General features: G+C 40.0%; 1 protein-coding gene across 1 annotated transcript in view; it reads left to right on the forward strand.

Moving 5' to 3' along the window:
- Window positions 1-553: 553 nt before the first annotated feature.
- AHCYL1 (adenosylhomocysteinase-like 1) overlaps window positions 554-25109 on the forward strand; it is a 40179-nt gene continuing 15623 nt past the window's right edge. Inside the window, exon 1 of the mRNA XM_008566682.1 lies at window positions 554-1029. Within this exon, the coding sequence (XP_008564904.1) occupies window positions 910-1029 (120 nt within the window). The 5' untranslated portion in view covers window positions 554-909. The remainder of the gene's footprint in view (window positions 1030-25109) is intronic.

A 25109-nucleotide genomic window follows, 5' to 3' on the forward strand; every position in this document is an offset into this window, starting at 1 on the left:
GTGAAGCATGGAGCAGGAAAGCCATTCTGGCCAAGGACTTCTCCCTCCACCGTCTGACCCATCAGCCCTAACCTAAGGCCACTTAACATCAGCTCTGCGGCCCGAAGGTCTTGTAAACAGATGGAGATGGTGGTGAAGGAGGACACAAAGGGTTATGTAAAAACCAGACTGCTCTGAGCCTGTTCTGCCCCCTATGAAATTAAAGAGGCAAACACTGTCCTTTGGGAAGGGGCTTCTCCTCCAAAGGGTCTGGAGCTGGGGCAGTGAGTGAGTGGGCTGTCTCGGAATTTTTCTAGAAATGGCTGTAGGATATGTCGTGTGGGGCTCTGGTTTTTGCTCCCAAGCATCTTTCTCATGCCCCTCTGAGGCCTCACCAGGAACCCAGCATCCCACAGACCCTCAGTTCCGGGGCACCCTTGCAGGAACCAAGCTGGGCTCACAAGGCTGATAGCGCCACCTGGCGTTACAAATGGCCGCGCTCACCACGGGAAAGAAAAGAACGAGGGGCGATTTCTGCGGCCGACCCAGCGTGGTGACGTCACGAAGGGCGTCGTTTTCCCCGCCTCTTCCCCCTCCTTGGAGTTGCCAGTACTTGACGTGGCGTCATCGCCCTCTACCCTTACTTTGCGTGCGTGTTTGCGTGCGGCGGAGGTGGCGGCGCGGGCAGGTCGGCTCTTCTCGCTGCTGTGTCTGGAGCTCCTGTCGCCACGGTCGCTGTCCGGCTGCCTTAGGCTGCCGAGCAGACGAGGCGCCGGCCGAGCACTTCAGAAGCCCACGTAGCTCGGCGCGGGGCCCGGCGGGAGGGTGGACGAGCGCGTGTCTGAGGGCGCCGCGCGGGCAGGAGGGCAAGGGCCTGTGAGGGAAAGAGGCGGGGGCGGCGTGTCAGCCGCGGGCCGGACTGGCCGGGGGATGTCGATGCCTGACGCGATGCCGCTGCCTGGGGTCGGGGAGGAGCTGAAGCAGGCCAAGGAGATCGAGGACGCCGAGAAGTACTCCTTCATGGCCACCGTCACCAAGGCGCCCAAGAAGGTGCGGGGGCTCTGGGTGGCGGCGGGGGCCCGGGCTCCGGCCTCGCGGAAGGGGCACGAGCACGCCCTGGTCGGGCTCCGGGTAGTTCGGGACTTAAGGAGATAGGGGGTGGGGTGGTCGGAGACCCCTGTGGTGGTGTACGGGGTGGCGGGTGAGCGGCCCCAGGCCTATCCCGGGCTGAAAAGGCCGCCCCTAACCTCGCTCTCCTTTGTCCCTCGGCCCTAGTCCTCCAGGATCTTTTTGAATCCCGACAGGGCCGAGCCTTAAATTTGCGGCTGAGTTTTCCTGGATGAAGGGGCTCGAAGACGAAAGTGGGAGAGGGTGAACCAAATCAGCTGACCCCTGTGACCAGCCCAGGGAATGAGGGTCTAAATCTGGCAGAGCTTCTTCGGACAAATCTTTGGGAGCAGTGGCCAGTTTTATCTAACAACTGCGTGATAGCTTAGAGGCAAGAAAAAAGAATGCGTGGAGCTAGCTCTTTTATGCAGGTGAAGGCAATGAGGGCAGCATGAGATTGAAAAGCAGACTGTGATTTTCACCTAGTCTTCCAGTTGCTTCGACATATGTAAGAAATTGATATTTGGAGATTGGTGACAGCAGAAACTGTCATGGATACAGGTTGATCCTAGAGTCATGTGAATAGATCACTTAGGCATCCCTCGAGAAAGGAGCTTGGGTGGGTTGGAGTGGTGGGTGGTAAGGAATGATTGCTCATTCTTTACTGCACTTATTGAGGCAGAAAAAGTTTGGTCTGTTGTGCTGTGGGTCGAGACCAAAGGACATCCTTCTAATTCTCTTGTAAATAGCAACCTTTGGAGGTTTTAGTCTAACTACTCTGAATGGTGGTATTGGGATCTCTAGTTCTTTCTGATCATTTACTGCCAACCACATCTTGCCTTTCCACATACCTGGCACCCAGTTAACAGTAGACCAGAGAACCTTTGCAAAGAGGTGACCTTTCTGAAGACAATGAGAACCTGGATAAATATTTCCCTCCTGCATAAAGATAGTGTGTGTTAAGGTTCTCTGCCTGCAGTGTTTAATGGGATGTAGGGCTTGTACAAGCTGAACAAAGCAAGGTTTGCAGGAATAGTGACAGTCCTTGAGGCTCCTATACCTGAACTAGTTAAGCTGTCTTAAGTGTGAAAGATGGCTTTTTCTTTTTAAGTGAATTAATCTACCCCTCCAGAAATCAAATGCGAGATTAAAAAGACAAGTCATCGTTGTGTGTTTTAGCTCTGTTTTCTCACAAAGTTTCTTACCAACAGTGCTCTTAAAAGGTTATGGAAGATCCCTTGATTTTAAGGAGTCTGATTAACCTTATTTTTACTGCTCAGTTCAGCTGACTGCTTTGTTGGGGCAGTAACCCTTTGTATTCTACACTGTTTTTTGGAGAAAGTCACAGTCCTTATAAGCAGAATGCTTAAGGGTAGTACTTCAGATCTGAGTTAGGCAAAAGAATGAGAAAACCCTGATACCCTAATTCCCTGTGCTCTTTCTTTTCCCATTAGCCCATGCTCTTTTGCCTCGTTGCTTCAGAGTATTAAGCATCTTTAAGTTGCTTGCCTTTTAGTAAACCTACAATCAAGTGCCCCTGTTGATAAGACAAAGTCTGTATTGTAAACTCCAATAAAGACAGGGACTCTCATTCACCATTGTATCCATTGTGCCTAGCTCTGTACCTAGCATATAGTAGGTACTCAAATATTAATTGCTCACCTGGCTAACTAGTAACTGAGATGTCCGTATGGCTGCCTACCAGAATAAATATCCCTTTTCCTCTCTTCTTCCCAGGAGGAATATTGCTAATGTGTATTGTCAGGCCAAGTGCTAATGCTTTGAGAGACTCATATTCCATTAGCTAAAAGAAGCAGTCTGTGCCAGGAATGTGGGAAGACCCTGTTGTAAGTTTCCATTTGCTGGTAAATGTGCCCCCATGTTTCTTATTAATCTTGCTGTTTCTGAGCTTTATTGTTTAGCATTTATGCAGCACTTCGTATTAAAGTACTTTATGATGACTAATTACCCTAGTGATGATAAAAGACATTTAGTTAATGGATCAGTTGAGGACTAGTCAAGGTCACATAGCAAGTCCTAGGTAGTCCGTTTTTCAAAACTTCACCTGAATTGAACATTATAATTTAAGTCACTTTTGTACCTGTGCTGTGTGTTAATGATGTGAGAAAGCATGGGAATAATAATAAGAAAAAAAGTAGCTTGGCATGGTACTGAATGTTGTGAAAAAGGGGTCTCTTCAAATGGTATAGTCCTTCACTTAACGGGGATTCTAGCCTGGCTCTAGACCAACTAATCCTTGGATCATTCCAAGTTCTGAGGCCCCTCAGGGACTGAGGACATTCCTAGTGCCAGAGGATGTAGGTTACTTCAGGGTGACCTGGCTGGTTCTCAGTCAGATCAGATCCCAGTGTTACTTTCTGGTCGGCTGTAATTCACTTTGTTTGAGGTAGAATAGAGTGATTGTTCATCAAGTAAAAGCATAGATATCTGGATTCTTCAACTATAATTGTGATTTACTGAATTTTGTATACCCTTGGGGTCTACCACAGTGCCGTGTACATAATAGCACGTGTAGGTTTGATTCAAGGCTTGAGATGCCTGGTTGTCAAGAAGCCAACTAAATGGGTACCACCTTAAGCAATTAGCTTCTCTGCCTCATGTATCAAATAAGTGCCTGTTGTTGGGAGTTAAGATAGCAAAAGTGATTTTTAGAAAGAAGTCTGTTAGGGATCCACTTACTGGCAAGCCCCCCACCCCAAAAGTCTGTTAGTAAATGAGGATACTTCAAAAAGTTTATGGAAAAATAGAATTAAAAGATAACACAAATTTTTCCATGAACTTTTTGAAGCACGCCTATATTTATGCTCCCTCTTTTTAATGAGTATTTGAGGTGTCTTATAACACTAAACACATATATGATATAAATAGGAAGTCAAAACTATAGAAAGAAGAAAAAAATATTGTTAACCCTGAGGGCTTAAGATAATTGATGAGGTTGATTGTCAGGTGCAACTCTAAACTTCCTAGCAGCCAGAGGATAAAGGGAATCACAGAGTTAGAGGCTCCTTAGCAGACATGGGAAATGATACATGCAGATTCCTCAGGAAGACAACTTTTCCTGACAGAGTTCTAAAGAAAATTTTTATGCAACCGTATTAATTGCTGTAGTATGATTCACATGGTAAAGCTTGTTCACAACTTTCACTGGTGGTTTTAGATGGTATGGATAGGAAAATTTGAGGTGAGAAAAGGAGTCCTTGAGTTAGTAGGGTAAGCATATATTTTACCACAACTGAAGATCCTTGTTTAATGTTGGCAGTTATCAGTCAAACCAAATAAGTCATCTAGTTCCTCATAATCACTGGTTACTTATCCATATTTTTCTGCTACTTTGTGTTGCAGAGGTGATAACTGTCCTTGGACCTTTGGAAATTGACATTGTGTCAAGTTGATTTTTTTTCATAGAGTAAACTCAAAATCTCCAACTTGTTGATGAAACCTACAATAGACATGTTTCTCTGGAAGCCCTATCAGAACATTTGCTATTCTCTGAACTTCTGAACATTTGAGAGTACTCTTTGGGGTGATACATTAGGCATTTGACCTAGGATCTGTATGGTCAGACCTTTACCACCAGCAAAATACAGGAGAGGAGAAGAACACAAAAGAAACTACTTTTGCTTATAGTTCTTTATTTGAATAAAGCAGATGTGGCACTAATTCATCAAACGGGTCAGCTGAGACTTAGGAAGCATACCAAGTAGAGCCCCGGTGAATACTGCTTGGATATCAACCTGATAGGTGAAATCCAGGATGCTCTTTTTCTCAGGGTTTTTTTAGGGCTAATTCTTGTTGCAATTTTATAGAATTTATACCAGTACTTCTCAGAATCACTGAGAAGAGATTTGATCCGTTGACATTTCCTGTCTTCTCCACGTCATTAGTATCTCTTGATTCTTTTTTAGAACGGCTACTGTTTTAGTAGCAGTCTTTGAACAGGAGTCAGGGATGTAAGAAGATCCTCTTTTTTAGATTTGTCCACAGATAGTGATTACTTCTCTTTTTCTTATTTGGTTTGATTCAGTTAGTTACACTCTAGCTTCCAAATTACTTTGTTCCAAGTTCCTTTAGACATTTAGCTTGTAACAGAGAAATCTATTCTTTGTCTAGATCTTTTGCTGGCAAGATTACAAATGTGTACCTTTTGTTTTTATCAGAGGGGTGTCATTTGGATCCAGTGTGTGTTATCCAATATTCTTTTAAAGTTGCCCTTAAAGGGTTTTTTGATACACAGAGTCATGTAGATCTTTCGTTGCCTGTGACTCCTGGTAAGTTTACTTCACCACCTCAAGTAGTTAATGATCTATAAGCAATCACTTTAATGCCTTCTTGGAGTTGTTATTTAAAAGAACTGGCTAATAAAGGTGAATCATTTATACTTATCTGTTTCTTAAGTTTGGCAATGTGAATATTAAATTTTTATAAAGAAGAGCCACCCTTGTTATACTGAACACATACTTCATTATAATTCAGAGCTGAATAATACCTCAGAACATATCCCACTGAGGTGGGTCAGAAGCATCCCTGTCATGTATGAAGGACCACACATTTACATAGACCAGAGTTTTTTCCAACCTGAGAATCCAAAGTTGAAGATAGATTCTTACCACAAATTTTTCTTCTGATTCTTGTCAGCACTGTCAGTGGTGAGCAGTGTGGTAAACAATTAATAAAAATTCACAGAGTGTTATAACACCAAGGTCAAGAGTTCGGAACCCTGTACTGGCCAGCAGCCAAAAAAAAAATTACATAGAATTGCAATCACCTTTTCTCTTTTGATACCATATTTCCCTTAACTTACTCAAGTAGTTAGTTCTCTTATTGTCCCACTGCTGCTTGGCTATTACATAAGACCTCTTTAGCTTCTTTTTGCTCCTAAAACTGTGAGTAGTAGTACAATGTAAGTTAAGCACTTAATTTTGGGAGTCAGGTTTACCTTCCGTCTCTACCATCTAATAGCCGTGTGACCTTAGACGAGTGACTTAACCTGTCTGAGCGTTCCTTTTCTTGTCTATAAAATGGGGAATAATGAGAGTGCTATCTATATAGATTTGTTGAGAGGATTAGCATTTAGTAAATAATAATTAGTGTTCTAATACCTTTATACCTGCAGTGACCATATATCATGGTTTTCCTGGTACAGTTCTGGTTTGTACCTGTTATCCCGGCATGCTGTCCAGGGAGTGCCTCCTTATACTCCAAAAAATACCCTGGTTTATGTGGTCACCTTATTTATAACTCTCTGGATGATGTGACATGATAGTTCAAATGAGAGCCAAATTTTGAATTATTGTTAAAGAGCCAAAACAAAGATATTTCTATTGAAATGTCTTTTCAACAGGAAGAAATCTTCCCTGACAAAAATATTAGTTTATGTAGAAGTTACACCTATTAAACACTAAAATATTTGTTGGTTACCGGGGGTGCGTAGATAATGAGGGATCATAGAACTTGTGGTGGAAGTGAGATGTGCTCTACCTCACCACTCTCCCTCCCCACCCCCCATAATAATAACACACTTATAGCATGTGGGTGTTTGTCAGTGATTGGGCTAGGCTGAGTTCAGGAGTTTTTTTCTCAAACTTCAATAGCTTGGGGGTCTTCTCAAACTAGAGTACTTGAATTACACAAAATAATTCTGAAAATTCTTCTGAACTGTGGCTTTATCGTTTTATATGGTCACCTTCAGATCACATCCCTCCGTACTCCCAACTCCCTCCCCCAGGTTCTGTTTCTCACTACTCTAAACTGTCTGCTCCTGATTATCTATAACTGATTTTCTCCTGCAGAAATGTGTGGCCTTTGCTCCACAGCAATTAATTACAGAACTCGGGGGGAGCACCCATGTCTTTGTTGAGACTCAAACTGGTTTCATTTTTGTCTTTATCTCTATTCAGTTTTTCTAAAGGTTTCAGCCTGGTGCCTTAATCTCAGAATGTGTATAATGATTGGTACTGCTTAGTAGTTATACATGGGGCTTAATCATTTACTACCCAACAGGACACAAAGTAAAAAAGTTTAATGAATTACTGGTAAAGGGTAGTGTTTGGAATCCTGGGGTAGAGATTGAGAAAAGAATTGACAGAAGTAGAGGACATTCTAAGCATGCTTCTGCTTTCTTGCCACAAAAGCCCAACGACTCAGCTTAGGTGCCTGTGTACTTAGCCTGTGGGGTTTAATGGGCTTAACGTGTTCTATTGTACCAGCCCAAGCCAGTTCACTTCTTTCAAAATGGACACCCTGTACTAAGTTGTGTGATGGAAATGAACCTTAATAAACAGGAGGGGTTTGGAACTGCTTACTGTTCCATGCTGTTCATCTTGGACCTGCCTCAGGCTTAGTTCTTTACAATCTGAAGAACTGCGCAGCAAAAGCACACCTTATTGTTCATGTTTTTTCTCTTCTCTCCTGAACCTGTGAGTGTATGATGGCATCGGTGGAATCCCACTGAGTCTGTGTGCTCAAGGTGCCAAGGAAAATACTAATGTGCTGATTCGCAGTGGTGTGCAGCTCTTTGTGAGCTTAATAGTGAATTTGTGGATGGCAGAGTGAAGGGGCTGAAGGCCTGGAGGAGATGAGAGTAACTATGGTTCATTCACTCAGACCTCCTGAATGAAGCTGTTCATAGTGTGTTTTGAACAAAGACAGGATTTTGGCAGTTCTGTTTTTAATAAATGCTCCAGCTTTTCCAGTACTTATTAAATGTACTAAGGCAAACCTTTGAGGCACAGGTTTCCATGGACATAATGGGAATTACTTTAGCCCTTTCCTTCAGGACGGGCTGTGACCTGTTTCCATCATGGACCCAGGAGCCTGAAATTAAAAAAAGAGACCTATCAGAAAAGTTAGTAGGACAGAGATTCTGATCTTCCCTCTTTGACCAGTCCCACACTGTCTCCTTCCTCAACGACTTTCAGGAAAATTTATTTGGGCTATAATGACTGTTAGCTTTATTTTGGCAATGTAGAAAAGAGACATTTGCCTTGAATTTTCAAAATACACACCCTCATCTGTGCTTCTAATTTCAGAAGAGAGGTCAATAAATAGAAAAATTTGAATGGAAGGTAAAGAATTGAAGTAAGCTTCTCTTTTGCTTGTTTGAAGGAATTGCTCTTGAGAGTTGTTGGATTAGAGACTCTGGAACAATGGTTCTTAATCTTTTGGGTCACAGATGCCTTTAAGAATTTTATGAAAATCATGGCTCTTTCCACAGAAAAATTCAGAAGCAAAAAAATTTGCATACCCTTTCAGAGGCTTTATGGGACTGCCTGAAACTTATCCATGGATCCTGGGTTAAAAAACCCTGATTTAGAAGGTCAGGCCTGTAAGCCACGGATTCTCTTTTCTTTACAGGTCCAGAAACTGCTAAGTTGCCAGCCTGCAGTTTGTCCTTGTGACTTGGAACAAAGCTGAGGTTGTTGGTGTTGTCACCCCCCTCTTTGGGATGATCCTCAGCTTCCCAAGAGACTCATTATAAATGCCTTGAGGGTTCAACTCAGGAACTTGTGCGCACACAGTGAGACCAGCATCTCAGCAACTTTTGGAGGTTTTTGTACTACGTCAGCCCCACTGCTCTTCATATGAAGTATGTTTGCTCCTAAAGCTCCAGAGTTGATTCCATGGGAGTGTTTGGAATAGGGAGTCTAGTTTGCTCACATACTAGACTGAGTATCAAAACTAAACAACATAATTTGCTTCACTGTGTCTCTCAAAAATAGGTTTGATCTCAGTGTAGCACTTCTCTGACTATTTTAAGGACTGACCTAATGATATCTGAATCTACTTATTTGGTTTCTCTAGATGGAACATATTGAGGGCAAGGACCATACCTCACATGTATATATAATATTTACTGCTTGGCATATAATACTGTCAGTAAATGTTTATTGAATAAAACAATATGAGATGATCATCCCTAGGAGAAAGTAAGTTGGACTCACATGATGGCACTTTTTCTTTTAGTTATCCGGGGTTGTATATCTAACATAGGTCCCTCCCACGTGGATGATAAGGATAGCAAGAATTGCAGGTGAGAAATTGATGAGAATTTCCAACAGCTTAGTAGATTCCTTTATAACACCAAAAATAGGAGGTAAGGGAAGAGACTTCTGAATAAGAAGCCTCCAGCTTCTTAGCTCAGTAGTTTAGGGATAGGCAGTGGGCTTAGGGCTATCCTTACACATAATGGGGAAGGTAACTTGAATTTCTCACCATCAAACCAAACAAGTTTTAAACTCTTAGCATTAGGGGTACTTTGCCCAAAGCTGAAACTGGTGTTTTGGTTTACACATGCTCTTGATTTAAGGAGGCTTTCACTTAGGGTGTTTGAGGTTTGGGGACCAGTGATGAGTTGAACAGCTTGATTTTAAAGTGTATGTTGGAACCTTGAAAGTAATAAACAACAGCTCTGCCCGGCAGTACTGAGCAAACTTCTGGTTCTTCTTCTTCTGCAACCCTGGATGCCCTTTCTGAGCCACAGGCTGAGCTCAGTGCTCAAAAGCTATATGTGCCTTTGCCTTTGAAACATACCTCCTTTAGAATTGCATTCTCTGGGAACTGGGCCAATGCTTGTCCTAGCCAGAAGCTTGGGATCTAGTTGGCACTAAATTTTGTGTATGTTGCTTCCTTATAGTACATGACTTAGGATGGATTCAAGGGAAAGGGAGACTTCCAGAATTTTGCTGCTTTGGAGGTTGAAATAGGTACTTCATAGAGATGACAAAAGCATTCAGTTGCTTTGGGTAACTAATTCAGTTTCCTGTTGGTGGCCAGGCGGTATCCAACTTCTAATTCAGTACTTGAGTTTTTAGTGTCCAGGTTTTGAGCACCAGACTTCTTAGCAAGCAAGACATGAAGATTCCCAATGTTCACTTCTTATGGGGAGTAGCCCAGCTGGCTTGTCATGCTGGACTAGATGAATTGTGAATGTTAAATGTACTGATCAATACAGTGGCCTTGGTAACAGACTTGTAGCTGCTGTAGAATCTGTTTACTTCGGGTTTGAAACAGAAAAGAAACTAAGCTGGTTGGGGACATGGTGTTCTCAGTGTATTAAGCTGTATTGTAAGTCCAAGGAAAACGTATCCTGGAGGGGCTGACCTTATTGCACCCCTTCCCTAGGATTTCCCAGAGGGGAAACATTACTCTGAGGGTAGTTTCTGGTTTTGTTTGCCAGATAAGAACGAATTAAGGTTGGCAAAGGCTTGGTTCTTAGTGGAGGTGGAGTAAAGGATGTTTACAAATCATAAAGGTTAGAAGGAGAGTATTATATTGAGAACTACCTTATTTCTCTACCTAGTTTGTAATTAGGAGTGGATAATTAATGAGAATAGTTTCAGCCCTTGCATTCAGGAGAAGGAAACTCGTATTTGGGGAGTAGGGGGCTCATAATTCTGCACATTCTTTTCTGACTCCATAGGGAGGGGATTAGCTGAGTTCTGGGCATGTTTAGAATGAGAACACTTTGCCAGTTTTTTACTGAATTTGGACCAAGTCATTATAAAAATGTGGTCTCTGTCTTCCCTCAGAAAGGCTATTTGTCATGTTCTTCTAATAACTCCTTGTGGATCCATCTGATGGATTGTCTCTGTACCCGACAGATGGAGTTGTTACTAAAGGTAGATTCTCTACTTCCTTTGCATTATTTGTTTTATCTCTGAACAAGGCATATCTAATGTTGCCTGTGTTCTTGTGAGTTGCTTTATTAAGAGTCTTGTAAACTCAGTGTGCTTGTGTTAGCTTTTTCAGATCCTTCTTAGATTGTTTCTTAGATCAGTACTTCTCATGGGTGGGGAGGAGTAGAAGTTATCAGTCATGTAGGGAGCTTTTTCAAAATATTCATTACTTGGGCCCTAAATTAGACCTACTTAATCAGAATAGGGGCAGAACTAAGAGTAAGGGGGCAGGTGGAGAATGGGTTGGCACTGTGAAACATCTTCCCCAGATAAACTTGAAAGAACCCAGATTTAGAACCACTCTTTTAGATTATCTAGCAGGGCTGGCCAAAATTGTCATTAAATTGGATATTGGGATGGTAATGCAGCTACCACCTATGTGGGCTGACTTTGATTATGAGGAAAATAATCCTCATGTGAGAAGTCCTTACTCTACTTCTCCCAGGTATTCAGAGTAAGCCTTGACCAGAAATCAGACAGCCCTGTGTGCTCAGGATTGAGTACCTGCTGTGTTCCAGGACCTGTGCTAGGTGCTTAGGATACATCAGTGAACCAAACAGTCTTGGAGTGCTTACTTACATTCTTGTGAGGTTATTATTTGGATCGTTTAAATCTAGTGTAGTGGTTCTTAACCATTTGGGGTTTGGAGCCCTGTTAGAGCTGTGTATATAGTCCAGAAAAATGCACATATACATAACAATTTCCATGTAGGGTGAGGTTGGCAGCCTGAAGCCCATCCATGGACCCGAGGCTAAGAACCTAGAACACTTGTCTAGAATTGAGGAAGTGGTGATTGGGATAAAGCAGGGCCCCGACTTGGGTGTTTGGGACTGTTACCTCCTAGCAAGACTCGGATGTAGTTTCTTCATCTGTATAGCCAAGGCAGGTTGCAAAGAACTCGATGGTATCTCTAGAAAAAGAGGGAATGGCCAGGCCTCCTCTAAGCCAACAGCATTTCTTCAGTCTATATTCTATTTGAAATGCTAAGAATAATTGACTTTCTCTTCTCACTCCCACCTCTAGTTTCTGGTTGGCTGGGCTTCCTGGATTCAAGGGATTAAAAAATGGGTCAGAATATGAGAATTTCCCTAACATGCTAATTTATATTCTGAATTCCTGGACTGAGAGTGATAATAAAATTAGAAAGATCATAAAGGTCATTTTATTGAAACTCTGGCTTCAAAAAATTTACAGAAAATCACAGAAGGAGTTAAACGAGGAGCTGATGAAATAGCCAAAGTGTAAAGGTTAGAGAAAGATGATAGGAAAAGGAGGGCAGAACTCAGAAAGATAGTTGACTCAGCTGGTGAACCAGGTAGCCAGGAGAGCAGCTTCCTCCTTAAGCCAAAATTAGCAGATCTGGGACTCAGACAAAAAAAAGAAGAAGATTCCTTTTCAGTCTTGAAGTGGTCTGTCACTTGCTTTATTATTAAATAAGACCCAGGATAAAAAGGGGAGGGCAGATAAGGGTTTGTTTTATTTATACCAATGTTAACGTCTCTGTCCCTGGAAAAGTTGGTGTTTGACATGAAAGAATAGCCAAACCATGCCTCAGAGTTAGTACAGTGTGTAACATGTATTACAGAAATATGAATGAAATTTCGTTTGGGACACTGGGAGAAAGAATTATGTAGGAAGACACAGCCAGATTTAGAGGTTGAAGCACAGTGAGCACACAGAGTCCTGTGCCAATTCTGCCTTTACCTCCCTGAAATCTGATCTTTAGTATAACCACAGGTCAAGACCTCTTTACTTTGGGTGATCTTTACCAAGATATTCTTGTTTCTCTGCCTGAGATCTAAGAGGAACTTTTCATACCCACTCTGAAAGACTGCTGAATAAGGGCTGTATTCAAGGCCCTTCCAAACTAAACTTGTATAAACTCAGATCCCATTAGAAAACAGAGCCAGCAGTCCTCCCAGAGGAGGCAGGAAGCTCTACATGGTTCCAGTTATAACAGCTCTCCAGCATATGGAAAAACTGTTCTGCTATGAGACCTTCCAACCTGCTATTAATACAGCACATCTCATTGTTTGCTCAATGATGCAGTAAAGCTGAGGCTGCCTCATCTAGGGGAACATAATCACACACCAATTATCTTTATTTTCTATTTTTAAAGAAGCCCTTTAAATGACCAAAGGAATTTCAGACTTCACTTTCTAGGACTGTTTAAATCTGTTTTGCAGTCCTGTTCAGCTTGTGAAGCAGTATAGTTATTAAAATCTGTTACTCAATTTTTGGAAAATTTTGTTCTTGAAAACCATATAATCAGAAAATTTTCTTCACTTATTAATTACTTTATTTTTTAAAAACATTCTTTCAGCTTTATTAAGGTATAATTGACAAATAAAAATTGTATTCAAGGTATGTAATGTGATGCCTTGATGTATGTATACATTGTAAAATGATGACAGCAGTTAAGCTAATTCACATATTCATCACCTCACAGTTCTCTCTTTTTCTTTTATGGTAAGAATACTTAAGATCTACTCTCTTAGCAGATTTCAAGTATACAATACATTATTATTAACTGTAGTTACTGTATATTAATAACTGCAACAATAGTCCTGTACGTCAGCTCTCCAGAACTTATAACTGCTAGATTTCATCCTTTAACCAACATCTCCCCATTCCCACCATCCTCCCACCCCTCCTGGTAACCACTTTTCTACTCCTTGTTTCTATGAGTTCAGCTTTTTAGATTCCATATATAAGTGAGATCATTTAATTGAGTGCTTTAAATAAAGGTCTGCCATAGCTATGAAACCAAGATTCAATAATCATAGATCATGTTAGTTAAATCCAGAATACTTTAATAAAAGTAAAGGCCTTACAAGAACATTTTAAGTCATAGTAGAATCCGTTAGAGAGGTGGTACCAAAAAGTGGGAACACATCAGTAACCAAATTTATCTTTTTTTTTTTTTTAACTTGGGGGTCCCCAAATTTTATATAACTCTTTTCGCATTGGGAAAATTCAACTTTGCTAGATCTTTCAGACATGTTATAAGATGTGAAGTAACTAGGAGAGGGTGATTTCTGAGTGGCACACCACAGTTGAGAAAGGAACTTAGAGGAATGGTTTCTATTTAAAGGCATGTTCTCCTTAAGGGATTGTGCTAAGTGTTAGTATGTGAAAGAAAAATCCCCCCCATCACCATTTAGCACAGGATAAATAAACCCCTTTATAAAGCACATTTAAAATGCATTCTCTGTTGCATATTTTAAAGTATGGTAACTTCTTATGAATTTTCCCAGGTGACCCCCCCCAAAAAAATCGGTCGTTTTTAAACATACCAAACTGAAAATCCCCTTGTATAAATACAGATAGAATTGATGCAAATAGGAAATCGAGTTAATTTCTTTTGTCCGAGTAAAGTGGTCAGGATTAGTTTGCCCTTACATTCTCTTCCTGCCCCCTCCATCCCTGAAAGACAATGGAAGTGTATGCCAGAATGGAGTATTTTGCTTTCAGTGTTTGTGCTCTGTTATTCCCTCCTCACCCTTACAAGTCTGAGGAGCAGTACCTCTCAGTGGCAGTCCATTGGCAACTTTAAATGTTTTTTCTTTGCATCATTTTACTTTTCCTAAAGTTAATCAAGATATTGGAATTGAAAGAATTGTCTTCCTTCCCTAAAGCTCACAAATGTTTATCTGGTATTTTAAGCTCAGAAAGATTTAATGCAACAGCAGACTGTTCTGTAAACTGACCCTTTGAAAATAAAGAGGAAAGTTGCTGTTTCTCCAGCCTATTCCAATAGAATGAAAATAGTACCGGGCTTATAGGTGTTTTTTTGGGTTTTTTTGCTTTTTCAATCTCAGTGTTGGTAGCAAATTGCTTTAAGCAAGTCACTTAATCCCCACCCCTGTTCTGTTTTCTCATCTGTGAAGTGTAGATGCAGCACTCAAAGGATTCCAGAATGTTTTAAAAATACAAATCCTCTGTAAACCGTAAGCCACTAATGTTGAGGCAGAGCACTTAAACTAGAAAGTAATAGAAATCTAGGCATTCAGGATCTTGGTATTCACTATATTAGTAAGTGTGGGTTTCAAGCTTTTCTAATCAGCTTTAAGTAAAAATCCTGATCTAGTACTCTCAGGTGGTTTTACCAGTTAGGCTTATTCTTTGCATACCAAGAGTTAAACAAAAATGATTTGAAAAATATCAAGATCAATAATGTTCTAGCAGTGTTATTTATTGATAAAATTTACCAAATAACTTTTCCTGTACAAAATTTAATTTTGACTTTTGGTTTGCATTGCAATGTAAAGCAAGAGATCTTTATCCTTGTGCTTCTGTCCATTTTACTTGTTAGAAAATGGCTGTTCAGAAAGAAAGTCATAAGTCATGAAAAGCCAAACTTTTGTATTCTGGTCTGGGAGGTAGAGAGGATAGGGGGATTATACTGTATTCATTCTGGAGCAATAGCTAACTTATTTTTAAATAGCCCCATAGAAGTCACAGCCAACAGTTCTTTTCAACCAGCTTGTTTCTTTCTTTGTTGTTTTTGGTGGCTGGCTTATACAGAAATTCGAACCCTTGACCTTGGTGATAGAACACTGCACTCTAACCAACTGAGCTAACTGGCCAGCCCTCCAGCTTGTTTCTTAGAGTCTCCATCAAAGGTCATAATTTTATACCAAAACTTTTATCTAAAATTGAACATATACATCTCAAGTTAGAAAGTCAAGAAGAATGGCAAATATTGCCTCTTTATAATGAAAATTGTAATTATGTTTTAAAAATGGTTTGAAGTGATTGATAGATTTTTGTCTGTGTATTGTGTCTCTAGACTCTTCTAGAGGCTTATTATTTATTTATTTATTTATTTTGGTGGCTGACTGGTATGGGGAACCAAACCTGTGACCTTGGTGTTATAACACCATGCTGTAACCAACTGAGCTAATGGTCCAGCCTCTGTTTGTTTTTAAGAATTGTGGAAACTAAAGTCACCTGCAGCTGATCTTTAAAGGGGTTTCACTTTGTCCTTTAAACTTGAAAATATGTAGTCTAACTACAAAATGGTTTCTGAAAATTCTCATTGACCCACTAACAAACAAAATTTTTTTTTTTTTTTTGCAGAATGGTTTTGCAGAATCAATACCTGTTACTTGCATAGTCACTATTTAACATAAGGTCCTTAAAGTCAGATTTATTTTATTTAGTGTTGAGTTTTGATGGCTTCTTCCTTTCCTGAGCCTATACTTCATAGGAAGCAGTGGGTGGTGACTAAAAAAACTGGTATGGTTTCTGTCTCATTAACCTTTATTGGATGTTAACTGGGGGTCTAGAATGCTGACCCTCAGACTCTGCTACCACTTAATGGTAGCTGCTTGTAGTTCTTTTGCCGCCCATGTACTACTTGGCAAAGACTTTCCATTTCTTTCACCTCTTGTTAGACCTAGCCTACCCTTCCCAAATGCTGAGCTGACTCACAGCTGGAATTCACTCACTCAAGTAAGTATGTGAATTTGGTTTGAATTTGTAAAGTGTAATTGGCTTTCAACCTCACTTAAGTTAGACTTCCAGATCAAGGAAGGAAGAATTGCTCTTATGCATTGCTAATCTTGTTCTTCCCTTTTTCTTTTTCTTTTTCTTTTCTTTTTTTTTTGGCGGCTGGCCAGTATGGGAACCCATGATCTTGGTGTTATAAAGCTGCGTTCTAACAGAGCAAACAGCCAGCCCTTTGTTCCTTCTTGATAGGCTAAGAAATTACACAGATGGCATTTGCTCAATCTGTGTTGCTACCTTCCAAAGTGACAGAGACCTCGTCTTTCTTTAGAGCTGTCCACTGATGATTGCTTGCTTTTGGTATTATATTTTCTCCTGTAGACATTTGTTTGCAGAATACAGATTTGCCTATATGAAAGCAGTTGACAAGTTTTCATCTTTTTTAAAAAAAACATACCAAAATATCAAAAAAAAAAAAGAAAAGAACATCCCATCAATCTTGCAGTAGGGTTTGTCAGTTTAACTTCTTGTGACCTTTGTTTAAAATCATGGTTGGCTTTAGAGAGGATTGCGAATTAAGGCAAATACAGACTTATAAGGTGAACATAGTAACGTTGCTTGGTCATTCCCAACAATCAAGAATTGTTTATTTTTATACTCTTATGAACCAATTTCTTCCAAGTGAAAAAAACAAAGTGCAGAGTATTTTAGCATGCTAGCTTTTGAATGAGAGGGAAAATAAGCATATGAGTACATATTTGCTACTCCCCCCCCCAAAAAAACAATATAAGAATAAACCAGAAACCAATGAAAATGGGGAGGGAGGAGCAGAGTCACCAGGATGGGAATGGGAGTGAGACTGCTCTGAGTACACCTTTTAAACTTCTGAGAAATGTGAATGTTTTATATGTCAAAAATAAAATTAAAACAAGAACAAAGAATAAACCTTAAAACTGCTTATAAATACAAACAAATGAACCTGATATCTAACCTAGTATATTAAATTGATTACACAGTCCCCCAGAAAACAGTACTTTAATTGCACATTCTTTATGAGATATATGAGGCGGTCTTCAAAAAGTTCATGGAAAGATTCATCTTACCTTTCATTTCTGTTTTTTCCATGAACTTTGAAGTTCCTTTGTATTCCAGGGACAAAAAGAACTTCAGTGAAATCTTTATACTTCACTCAGTTGGTTATAGTTAGTAATAATAATATTTGGGTCATTTTGAAACTATGTGTATTGTAGAATAAAGCAAATAAGTAAATATATTATTAGAGACCTAGATTTTTCAAAATAAGAAAAGAAATACAAATAAGAAAATTAAAAATGTCTTTTTTTAAAAAAGATAATGTTAAATTTAAAGTAGGAATTTCAGTATGAACTCATGAGTAAAACAAAAATATTTATTCCTGTCTACTGAAAGAACTTAGAAGCAGTGACACCTCTAATAGTAATTAGCACACCTTGTGCCCATATACTAATTTCTAAATACCATTTGTCACTAAAAGAAAGAAAGGCTCCTTGGAGAAATAGCTGATTCCAGGTCTGGAGCAGAAGAAGAAGAAGGGGAGCCCGATATACCTTCTTTTGTCAAAAAGGAAGAAAGCATTTAAGTGGAATCATGTCAAAAGGAAGAGTCAGCTTGAAGGAGGCTCCCACTGGTCCAATTTGGGATAATATGAGAATTCAGTGCACTTGATGTATAATAGACTGTAATGTATTGAATAAATAAAAATATGAATGACAAAAAAGGAGAAAAAAAGCCTTTCTTTACAAAAGAATGCCCGCTAATATATGTGGAAGGAATGATAGAAAAACATAATTATGATTTTATACCCCACCTCCCCAAAAAAAGTTGGTTCAGGCAAGGATTACTAACAGATGGTGAAGTCATTGGGGAACAGGATATTAACACTATGACAAGTATCATCTCGTGAAGTAACCATTACTTGCAAAATGTACCTTTCAAAGAAGAGATCTCATAGTCTCAGTTTAACCAAGGGTTCAATCTTGGCATCACTAATAGTGGAACAACCTGATGTTATGTGCCTTCTGATATGATGCAAAGTGGAATATACTACATCATCTGTAATGCTCTTGCCAAAATTTTAACCTCTTTTAAATCAAACCTCAGAACTGAACTTCCAATTTATAGGAAGGAAACAATCTGAAAAAATTCAGAATATGGGAGATTATGTAAGACAACTGGCCTAGACTCTTCAAAGAAAAGTCAGTATCACAAGGGTGAGGGGAGCTTGAAGGAGGACTGGAGGGACTTCTACATTAGCAGAGGCTAATGGAACCTAAGAACCAAATGCATTTAATGAACTTTGATTCATCCTTGGTTGGAAAGGTTGGGGAGGCTGTTGGGTCCACAACTATAAAAAATATTTTTAAGAAATTTGGGAAAGGGCCGGCCCGGTGGCGCACTGGATAAGTGCGCCGCTTGGGAAGCGCGGCGGCGCTCCTGCCCGAGGGTTCGGATCCCACATACAGACCGGTTCCCGCTCACTGACTGAGCGAGGCGCGGGAGCAGCACCGAGGGTTGCAATCCCGTTGCCGGTCCCCGGTCCGGTACGGGGGCAACACTGAGGGTTGCGATCCATTGCCGGAAACGGAAAAAGACAAAAGACAAAAAAAAAAAAAAAAGAAAGAAATTTGGGAAAGTTTGGATATAGTCTGAATATTTGATATAGAATTATTGTTAATATTCATAAGTGTGATGATGACATCATGGTTCTGTAGAATAATATCCTTATTCTTAGAAAATGTATTCTCGGGCCGGCCCGGTGGCGCACTGCTACAGTGCGCCACTTGGGAGCGCGGCAGCGCTCCCACCGAGGGTTTGGATCCCACATACAGACCGGCCGCTCACTGGCTGAGCGAGGTGCAGGCAGGCGCAACACCGAGGGTTGCGATCCCGTTGCCGGTCCCAGTCCGGTAGGGGCGCGACACTGAGGGTTGCAATCCATTGCCGGTCACGAAAATAGACAAAAAGGAAAAAAAAAAAAAAAAGAAAATGTATTCTGAAGAATTTTTTGAATTTGTAACCCTTTTTCTTTGCACGACCATGTGAAAGTATGCATATGTGTTTGTGTATAGAGAGAGAGAGTGAGAGAGAAACATAATATGGAAAATGGAAAGATTCAATTTAGGTGAAGAGTATACAGGTGTTCATTATACTGTTCTAAGTTTTTGTATGTTAAATTATTGTAATAAAGTCGGAAAAATAAATAGAAAGTACAATAGTCGTGCTGGTGATGGGGGGCAGGGATGCAGGGTGGAAGACTTTAGTGTAGCACTAAAGTAATGGGTATGTAATGGGTATGTTCCAGGAACCAAGATTTCTTCAGTCATCTGTACTAATTTTTAAATTTTTTTAAACCTAGAGTTGATGATTCAACATCGGGAGGAAAAGAGGGATGAATGCATGTTTTTATATGAGGGTTCTTCAAAAAGTTCATGGAAATATTCATGTTATCTTTTAATTTTATTTTTGCATGATCTTTTTGAAGTACACTTATATAATATTGGTAGTGGGACTGAGGATGAAGGGAGTATGAATAGGCCAGGCAATTGGACAGGTAGAGAGCTAAATAGAGACTGAAACATAGTCCGGATGTATGTTACAATCTGTTGTAAATTGTGGTTTTCAAAAGATTAGGAAGCCCTTCTCTCTCCTACACTTGTTGCCATTTTATTTTAACCTCTTAATTTTACCTCTAGTTGGCAGTTGGAGGCCTGGATCACTCCTATAGACTAGCATACTTTAGGAGATAAAAGAAAGCCAGTGAAGTGTTTTTTTGTCTCATATGGGAGGTGGGGAGGTGTTGTGGGGGAAAATAGCTGTTAGGGTAGAACCACTCTGGCAGAGTTTTTCAAGCTTAATGTTCCTTACCTTTCACTTAAAAGATCACTGCAGTGTCTGGCCTGGCATTGCCTCATGTCTTCCCACCAGCATTGACAAAAGATCAAGTTGAGTCCCATTTTGAAACGAGTATTTCTTCTGACTGTGGAATTGGATTCTAGCAGTGTGTGTGTTATATCCTGTTACCGCTGAGGCACAGAGTAGAGTCGGGGAGGGAGATACCTGCTGTGATTAGTCAGCCTGCCCACCCCCCTCCCCCAGAAATTCAGGCCCCATCTGGGAGACTGAGAACTTAAGAAACTTGAGACAGGGAAGGAGGGTAGGGAGCAGCCAAAACCTGCTGAGTCTCAGAAGATTGGTTTCTGCACCATAGAATGGAAGAAGTGACTAGAGGTGGCTGTGGATTCGGACTCTGTGGCCTGAGGTTGATTCCCACGAGATAAGTTGTTTTCTGGTGGGTGTGTCTGAGGGCAACGTGTTGGGAAGAGCATGCCCTTCTTCAGGAAACTTACTTTACCTACTTGAGGTAAAAGATGTTCAGACTTGTATATTTCTTATACCAAGAAATTGGTATTTATTGATAACTGGTTTTTTTGATTCATCTGAAATGGGAATCAGACTGATCCACTGGTAAGTATCAAGAAAAGGTGTTGAGGGTTGGCTGGTTAGCTCAGTTTGTTAAGAGCATGGTGTCCTAAGACAAGGGTTCGGATCCTTGTACTGGCCAGCTGCAAAAAAAAAAAAAAAAAAAAAAAAAAGGGGGGGTTCCTTTTTGGGTTTCTCCCATTTCCCTTTCCTTTCCTCTAAAAAAGGGGGGGGGGCTTGTTTTTCCGGCCCGGAAAAAAAAAAAAAAAGGGGGGGTTCCTTTTTGGGTTTCTCCCATTTCCCTTTCCTTTCCTCTAAAAAAGGGGGGGGGGCTTGTTTTTCCGGCCCGGAAAAAAAAAAAAAAAGGGGGGGTTCCTTTTTGGGTTTCTCCCATTTCCCTTTCCTTTCCTCTAAAAAAGGGGGGGGGCTCTGTGTTTTGGCCCGCCAAAAAAAAAAAAAAAAAAAAAAAAAAAAAAAGGTGGTGTTCCTGTTTAGGTTACTGCCATATCCTCTTCCTTTCCTCTGAAAAAGGAGTGGGTAAGAGCAGAATGTGTAGAAGAAAGAATAAATTAGCCAGAAGATGTGTGAAACAGGGATTAGAAAAGATGTGGGAATCTTGGAATGTGTTCCAGCACAGTGCTTAGTAATTGACCTTATTAAAATTTCTAGCTTCTGAGTTACTTTTTTTGCTCAGGTGCTAAGCATTAGATAAGAAATATGCTAACCATAATTTCTAAACAGGAATATCTCTACTCACAATATGGTAGATGAAACAATAGGACAGAATATATAAATTTAGGAGTGTCCCAGAAAATCGATAGTGTACCAGAAGAGGGATACTAGCCCTTCAAATAACCCTCAGAAATAAGAAAGACTGGTCCCTCTACTCACTTCTAAGGTATGCTTTCTTAGTGATTTGTTTTCCTAGTAATTGCTGTTTACCTTTGAATCTAGTTCTTCACCCTTAAGAGGAAACCCTTCTGAGGAAATTAAAAGCTGTTAGATAGGCATGTGAAATAAATTTAGTAAGATGTGTAGCTAACTTCTGATTTTTGGAGGTCTAAGTTAAGAAATATTCAGATAAGACTGTGAAGGTTGTAATATCTAGCATGTTTGTAAAGGAGCAGTGAAATTCTGCGGCAAAGCCATTTATGTTATCATTACACTGTGGGTCAAAACACATCTACAGATTTTTAAAGGACAATAATAATTTTCCAACATATCTTTCCTGGAATAGCACTGAATACTTAATTGGTGCCTAGCAAATGTGTTGATTAAAAGAATATAACGCACCATGGGTGTTATCCTGATCACCATCCCTTGGCCGCAGTGTTATAGTGGAATCCTGGTGGCTTTTAATTCTCTTCAGTTCAGGAGCTAGAAGGCAAAATTGGGTGAAACCTGAGAAAGAGTGTAACAGCTGAGTATTTAACATGAGTATATAGGCCATGTGTTTGTGGAAATAAACTCAGCCTCTACTTGTAAAAAATAACAATTAGGATCAACTAAACAAGTAACATGCAACAATTTTTCTTCTCTTGAGGCTTATAACTTTTTCAGATTACCTTTGATCTCTTTTTCTCGGTAAATTCAGTACACAATTTTTTCAGCTCACTCTGTCACCAGACTTACCACTAGTTGGTGGATGTACCATACTCCGAATTATTTATTTGGTATAGCTTTTCTTTACTATTCTCAATATCACATGGAAGAAAGTCAACCATCATACCTGCTAAACTATTTGAAGAGGCGCTTTAAAATAGCATGTTAAACTGGTCTGATATTTAATTAGATTTTAAGACACAGCAAGCAGACTTCTGTATTTGGATGTGCTCTTTGAAGAATGAGTCAATCTGACCTTCTAGCCTTTCTCAGATGTACTATTAGCTCAAGAATGGAACACTGGTGTGGTTTTTTGTGAGTAAGGCTATTTATGGGGTAGGGTGTACCCAAGCACAAAATAGTTCTCTAACATAAGACTTTTTAACTGTAAGATACTTTTTGGACTTCAACTACCTTCTCTCCTTTCCTCTCCTCTTCCCCATTCTACATTATATTTAGACCTAGTATTCCTTGTAGATCTCGATTTGAAGTAATACTAAAGCACACCTTATTAAGACTTAAAAATTGAAAGAAATCATGATATGATAGGAAGTAATGGAAACAGAACAATCTTGCAGTCAATTTTCTTTTTACCCAAATTATCATATTTGGCTTACGGTATCTAACCCAATCAGAAGACTGTTATTGAGATCTGGTTTCACTGGGAAGAAAAATTGTGACATTCAAAAGTTGGTTTTTGGCAGCAGTGTCTTTATTTACAATGTAAAGGTGAACAACACTCCAGGAGGTACTTCACCAAACGTAAAACAGAGCTACTAGCTGTGTAGACAACTAGTGGAGCTAGCAGGCCCAGAGGAAACTGGCAAAGCAGGTGCATTCCACAGCAGTAGTTGTGATACAGGTTCTCTTAGCATGTAGTTTGAGGTGGGAGAGAAGACAAGGTTATTATGCATCTTTGTATTGCTGGGTCACCTTGTAGGCAGTTACAGTATCAAAGAGCTGCAATAGTAGACAGCTACCCATCCATGTCATGGCTTGAATTAACGTTCTGCCCACTTCAAGTATGGAACGTTATTTGTTATTTGAGAGATGGGGTGGTCGGCACACTGCACTGATTAGTAAGCTGCTTGCAGCATAGTTTAATATTTTTAGATGGGAAAGATTTTGCTAAGCTTTAGGCTACCGTGAGCTTTATTCATATGAGAGGAGATTATGACTATTCAGTTTTAGGTTGCTGAAGAAGTGCATTTCTATCTTGCCACAGCCATCTCTATTTTTTATCTTAAAAAAAAACTGCAAAGGTTATTGCAGTTCCCTCCCCCACCCTCACCCCCCACATAGGTCGTGTCTGGGAACATGCCCAGAACCTTTTGAAAAAAGATGAACACGGGAGGGAATCATAACAGCCATGAGAGGAGAGCAGCTTCTTAATAGGCTGCCTGTGCCAGCAGCAGGGAAACTGGTGGGGGAAGGGCTTCCTCTCGAGAGTGTTTAAAGGCATTGATGGTCTCTTGACTGTATTTTTTCCACCGGGAAAATAATTGAATATTGGGTTAAAGTCATTCCCTTAGTCCTAGATTAATCTCGTAAGTAAAACTAGCTTTGCTGACTGCAGAAGTCATGTGAGCATGCAGTGGGAAATCCTATCTACAAGGGCAAATGCTGCCTTTGGTCACCTCAATGAGTACTCTTTTTTTTTTTTTTTCCCCCAAAAGGCCATTGTACTTTTGACATTTAAGCTATTTAAAATTAAAGTTTTAGCACCTAAACCAAAACTGCTTTGGATGTACAAAGATTTGTTAATCATGTTCTGGTGCAGTACTTGTGTTTAGCTTAAGTCTTTATTATGTATTTACCTATCTTTTAAGCTTGATTAATTTGATCTTATAGAAGAAAGAATTTTGAAAGGTTCACTCATTCTACAAATATTTATTGAATGCCTTCTTACATGTATAAGATCCTGGGCTAGATGGGATATGTGACTTGTTCCCTTCTATGCCTTTAGAATCTGTCCTTAGACTCAATGAAACAGGCTGTGGACTCTCCCACCTCTTTATTTCACAGAGTAAACTAAAGAAAAAAACTTGTCTGGTTGGAATAAGTTTTAAATAGAAGTACTCCCAGGTTTTTCTCTTGGACCTGCTGCTCGAACAGTATATCCATGGCTATTAACTGTATTGGCTATTCTCCACTTTCATTTTTGGTGTGAACCATGCTAGACAGAAACTTGAAAACACAAACCTGTGTTCCCTTCATTACTGCTTCATTACCTGTGGAGTCCTACTATTTAAGTTTTTAATTTGTTCACGTTAGCTGCCTATGCCTAGGCTGCATACTTAAGCCTGATTCTTATACTGCAAGCTGGTGTCACCCTAGCTGAAGGGTACGTGACAGAGGAGGGGAAGGTTTTGCAACTATAACTAGGGTAGTTTACTGTTCCTGGCTTGCAAGTAGCTATAACCATATTGCTAGCATTAACATGCAGAGATTTTAATCTATAATAGTTTGCATTTCCAGAGAGATTTGCTAAAGACTTAGCTTAATAGATTCTCCTTAGGAACCTTTTCAGATTTAATCAGATTGTGAGGAGAATCTCAGTTCATATTCTCGAATCATCTTGTTTATTTCAGGAAGGTGGAGTTTATGTTTATTTATTTATTTGCTCCCCTTTTTTGTATTGTAACATAGTTGATTGTACACATCTATGGGGTGCAGAGTTGAACATTAATACCTGTGTACAATATGTGATGTTCAAATCAGGATAATTAGATATTCAGCAATATACAATGTAATCATTCTTCATGGCCCTTGGCCAATTCCTCCCTCCCCCTCTCCCCCTTTTCCACCTCTGGTAAC

The sequence above is a fragment of the Galeopterus variegatus genome, unplaced genomic scaffold, assembly GCF_000696425.1.
Source record: "Galeopterus variegatus unplaced genomic scaffold, G_variegatus-3.0.2 Scaffold16, whole genome shotgun sequence".
NCBI classification, from domain to species: domain Eukaryota; kingdom Metazoa; phylum Chordata; class Mammalia; order Dermoptera; family Cynocephalidae; genus Galeopterus; species Galeopterus variegatus.